This window comes from Olea europaea, unplaced genomic scaffold (genome assembly GCF_002742605.1).
Source record: "Olea europaea var. sylvestris unplaced genomic scaffold, O_europaea_v1 scaffold991, whole genome shotgun sequence".
In the NCBI taxonomy this organism is placed as follows: Eukaryota; Viridiplantae; Streptophyta; class Magnoliopsida; order Lamiales; family Oleaceae; genus Olea; species Olea europaea.
This window is the reverse complement of record NW_019268421.1, coordinates 120,673-125,629: the sequence shown is the minus strand read 5'-3', so window position 1 is coordinate 125,629 and position 4,957 is coordinate 120,673. Positions and strand designations below refer to the sequence as shown.

Genomic DNA, 4,957 nt, shown 5'->3' with positions numbered 1-4,957 from the left:
CATATCTATACCTTCAGAGCTCAAAGGACCCACTATGATTTCTTATATGCGACCGCTTACTTTTGTACTATATTAGTACTTTTTTGAAGTTAGAGTTTGTTTTCTTTTCCAATTAAAACTCTATTTTGATAACAATTTTTTGGGCATCCTTTAAATAGCATAATTTGTCCAAAATGTGGGGAGACCTCCCTAGACCTAAAAATCTCTATATTTAATATATTTTAAGACAAAGAACAAGGCTAGATCATCATCATCAAAGAAATTGTGCAAGATTCTTGAAGATTATTCATCCAAAATCAACATTTCATTTAAGTACTTCAATCTAAGTGATGTCTTTTTATTATTTCTTGTATAATTTAATAATTGGGATGGTTGGCTAGATTTTTCCTTTGTATTGGATGAATGATAAACCCTATTATTTGTTTATTTTAATTCAAAATAATTAATCTAGTATTTCTTAATTTTTTTAATTGGTTTTGCATTCTCATTGAATTATGTGATTGCTTGATTACCAATTAAATAGTAAGTTGCTTGTTATAGTGTAGAAATACTTACAATAAGCTTAGAATGTGATAAAATCAATACATTGACAATAGATATTAGGAATAATATTTATGGTATATGCAATTATGTGTGATAAATTTTGTGAATCAATGCATGTTTTTCATATGAATTTGGATTAGGAATAAGATCAGATCGTATTAAATATAGGTTTAATGTATCTTGAAAAAGAATATTGAATAGAAAATTGTCGATTATTTTGAATGCATGAATTTAATAGATTACCCATTAAGAATTTAAATAAATGACAATAGGGGGTTCAAGATTCCGATAAGAATATTCACATTAGATTTAAACATTTTTTTATTACTTTTTTAGAGTAGAATTAGAACAAATAACAAATATATCATAACTCTTTTAATGTCACCACATTTCGAGTTAATATGCATGACATACATAATGATAGAGAGAATACCTACAAGTTTAAGTAGAAGGATAAAAAGATTACCACAGGTAGGCTATACAGAGCTTTTGAAGTGAAAGTGTGAGAATTTTTGACAATTACAAACTCAAATAGTAAATTCTTCTTCGATAAGCATTTTTACTCTGATGACAACTCAGGGTCAACTTGTTTTGAAGTGGAAGGAAATAATGCAGGACAATACCAAGAGAAAATTCAAAATCAATTATGAAAAGAAAGAAATAAGATAAACATTATTTCTTACTAGGAAACTTTTGTTTAATTCTATCTTTTTTGGCTGTGTTTATCTTTTCTAGGTATAGTTGTGATTGGACTTTTATCTTTTTTTTAATTAGGATTATAATTTCTTTATAGATTAGAATATGAATTTTAATTATATTAGGTTTTTATTAGTTTTCTTATTTTAGACTCCTTATATTAGCAAGATTAAGAGATATTTTGCCTATATATAAGGGCTTTGTACACTTTTTTAAAGTTCAATTCATTATTCGATTCTTGATTAATAAGATATTTCTGTTTTTCAATTTGTTGGTGGATTTCAAATTATTATCATGTTCGTTCGAACGAAATTCAAGCAAACATCAGTTCGTGTGTTACGAACTAAACAATTTTATTTTTATCCAAGCTTCCACTCTTAAGGTTCTCATTTGAATTACTTATTTCACACCACGTCAAGATAGCATAAGTTTTGTGAGATAGTTCTATAGTATTCAATGTTAATTACTCGTGGGTTTTTGCCTTTGGCATATCAAGGTTCCACTTCACCATTAATCAGTGGAAGCACCACAATTGTTATATCATCTCAAATAATTAAAATATCTTACTGTTGGTATTCTCTAATTAGTTGATATGTTAACGTGAATTACTATATTAAATTTGATTATTTTCCAATAGTCCTCGGAAGAAAATCGGTTGAGTGACTACTGTCTTGGATACTTCTGAAGTGGATTTCTCGTTTTCTTTTTCTTTTTATATAAATAAGACCTACAAAGCTATAGACGGATTTTCAAGCATGAATAAGAAACTTTTATGCATATTAATTTAGTTTTTAGTAGAACAAAATATGAATATTTTCATTCAGAGACCCGTGCCAACAGGTTAGGAAGCAATAATATATAAGAATCAGTAAGAGTATTCTGTAATTTCATGACAAGATGCAAAGCAATTTCTAAGCTCGTGAACGTGCAAATTTTTTTATTTTATTTTATTTATTTATTTTTCATCTAGTTTAAGTTCATTCATGCTTCTAGTTTCTAGATTGGAAAAAGCTATTTGTACATTTTAGTTTGACACTACTATTGACAGAATTACGTGGTTTTCTTACGTGGCTTTTCTCGTTTTTAAAAAAAGAGGGTGAAAACGAGAGAGAGGGAAAAGGGGCAACACTCATTCATTTTAGGCGCCACTTTCAGCCCCTTTTTCTCCCAAGTTCTCCATGAGCTCTTGACAGCAATCGACCGACCCATTTTCTCCAGAATTTCCGGCGAACGGCGGTCATATACTAAGGCGAAAAGGGGACAGAATTTCGCCGCTTAACCGGCAAAAGATGTCGTGAAAATCGGCCTATTTTCCCCCAAACCATAGCTTCTGGACAGCGTAATTCTTCCCATTTTCCACCGCTCTACCGTCGTTGTCTACTGTCAGACACCGGACTTGCACCAGCCCGTTTTGTTGTCGGCAACTTTGGACGTTGCTCATTATGTGGGGGGCAATGGTGACAGAAAATGGTAAGTTCTTTTTGCTCATTAGCTTTTCTCGGTTTTGCAATTTATGATGATGATTGAAATGCAATGTGTTGATCGATTTAATTGAAGTGTTAGGCAAAACTGTTATCTGTATGGTATAGGCGAAGTGTTAGGCAAAACCGTTATCTGTATGGTGTTAGGCAGTGACCAATTAAGTTTAGTGAATATAAAGTTGAATCATTTGATGAAAATTTTGTCTTTAAGCTTCTTTTAGCAAAAACAAAACTTGAAGCCAACAACAAGCTCCGTGTAATTTTATTTAAGATTTCCATTTTTTTTAGTTCCACAAGAAACTTATTTAAGATAGTTTTGAGCTCTGGATGCAAAAGGTTTCTTTCTTTATTTGTATAATTAAGTTTAGTGATCAAATAATCTAAATTTTGTGAGCTTATTATAGCTGAAATGTTAGGCAAACCGATAATTTCTCTAGTACGTGCATACCACTATGATTTCAATGACCACTTAATTTAATGTTCTGAATGAATTGTAAATGTTGGTTCAAAGTTGAAATTTGGTTTTCTGCTTTTGATGTGTACTTTGTATCATGTTGCAGGGGATGAAAGTTCGCAAGGTATAGACGACATTACTTTGGTGGAATCGGATAATGAGAATGTTATGGAGGAACCGAACTTATTGGGTGGTGATGAAATCGTTGGCGGGGATGGTGCAATTGTTCCTGAAGTGGGTATGAAATTCAAACATGAAAAGGAATTGTTCGATTTTTACAAAAGATATGCATACAAGGTAGGTTTTCTAGTGAGAACAAGAAATTCGAAGAAGGATGACGATGGGGTTGTGCGATATATTACTTTGACGTGTAGTCGCGAGGGGAAAAGAAGCAGTACTACAGTTGGTTCATTGAGGCCACAAGCAACTATCCAGACTAGTTGTAAAGTTAGGTTAACCGCATCTGCAGATAGTCATGGAGTTTAGAGAATTAACACAGTGAACCTCGAGCATAATCATAGAACAAGCCCTACAAAGTCCAGATTGTATCGCTGCAATCGAGAATTGAGTGCACAAGTCAAACGGCTCCTTGAAGTAAATGATATTGCAGGAATTCTATTGCACAAAAGCTATAACTCTGCGGTGGTAGAAGCAGGTGGATACGAGAATGTGACTTTCGTGGAAAAGGATTGCCGACACTATGTAGAACAAGTTCGGCGATTAAGGCTTGGAGAAGGCGACGCCGTAGCGATACAATCGTATTTTTCAAAAATGCAAGCAAGTTGCTCGGGGTTTTACTTCAGTATTGATTTGGACGACGAGTCAAGACTAAGAAATGTGTTTTGGGCTGACAACAGGAGTAGGCAAGCATATAAAGAGTTTGGCGATGTTGTGACCTTCGATACCACCTATTTTGACTAATAACTATGATATGCCTTTTGCGCCTTTCGTTGGGGTCAACCATCACGGACAGTCGACTCTACTTGGGTACAGTTTGTTGTCTGGCGAGGATACAGATACATTTGTATGGCTGTTTAGGACATGGCTGCAGTGTGTGCATGGTCAGGCGCCGCATGGGATAATTACGGATCAGGACAGGGCCATGCAAAGTGCAATTGAGATCGTTTTCCCGGATACGAAGCACAGATAGTGTCTGTGGCATATATTGAAGAAGTTGTCAGAAAAGTTTGGTTATCACATTCAGAAGGGTTCTATATTTCATACTATACATGGACTGGTTTATGATTCCCAATTTGTTGAGCAATTTGATGATGGTTGGAAAGCGATGATTGAGAAGTTCGAATTACATGATAACGATTGGTTATCATGTTTGTATGATAATAGATGTCGTTGGGTTCCTTGCTATCTGAAGACCACGTTCTAGGCGGGGATGTCAACAACCCAAAAAAGTGAGGGTATAAATGCATTCTTTGATGGGTTTGTACATGCAAAGACATTGCTAAAGCAATTTGTTGAACAGTATGAAAGAGCATTGCGAAATAAAGTGGAGAAGGAGTTCCAGGCAGATTTTAAGTCGTACTCACAAATGATACCATGCACGACCAGATGCGAAATGGAGAAGCAATTTTAGGCAGTGTACACAATTTCAAAATTTAGGGAAGTTCAGGAAGAGTTTAAGGGGAAGTTTACTACGATGTCATATCTATTTCGGATGGGTGTTTTGGGACGATGTATGAGGTACATGAGGATGTGATACACAATGAACATTCCAGGAAAAAAAAATTACCGATCTCTTTCCGAAAAAAAACATGTGATATTACTT

The 4,957-nt window shown here is 34.1% G+C and overlaps 1 protein-coding gene across 1 annotated transcript; it reads left to right on the top strand.

Annotated features, from left to right (window-relative positions):
* Positions 1 to 2,693: 2,693 nt before the first annotated feature.
* LOC111392859 (protein FAR1-RELATED SEQUENCE 5-like) lies at positions 2,694 to 4,095 on the top strand. The gene is made up of 3 exons (XM_023018255.1): positions 2,694 to 2,709; positions 3,281 to 3,626; positions 3,696 to 4,095. Exons 1-3 carry the CDS (start codon positions 2,694 to 2,696, stop codon positions 4,093 to 4,095), a joined length of 762 nt encoding a protein of 253 aa, XP_022874023.1.
* Positions 4,096 to 4,957: the final 862 nt, after the last annotated feature.

Coding starts and splice junctions, on each gene's coding strand:
- LOC111392859 (XM_023018255.1), top strand. Junction 3,627..3,695: donor CAGACTAGTTGTAAAGTTAG/GTTAACCGCATC, acceptor GCATAATCATAG/AACAAGCCCTACAAAGTCCA.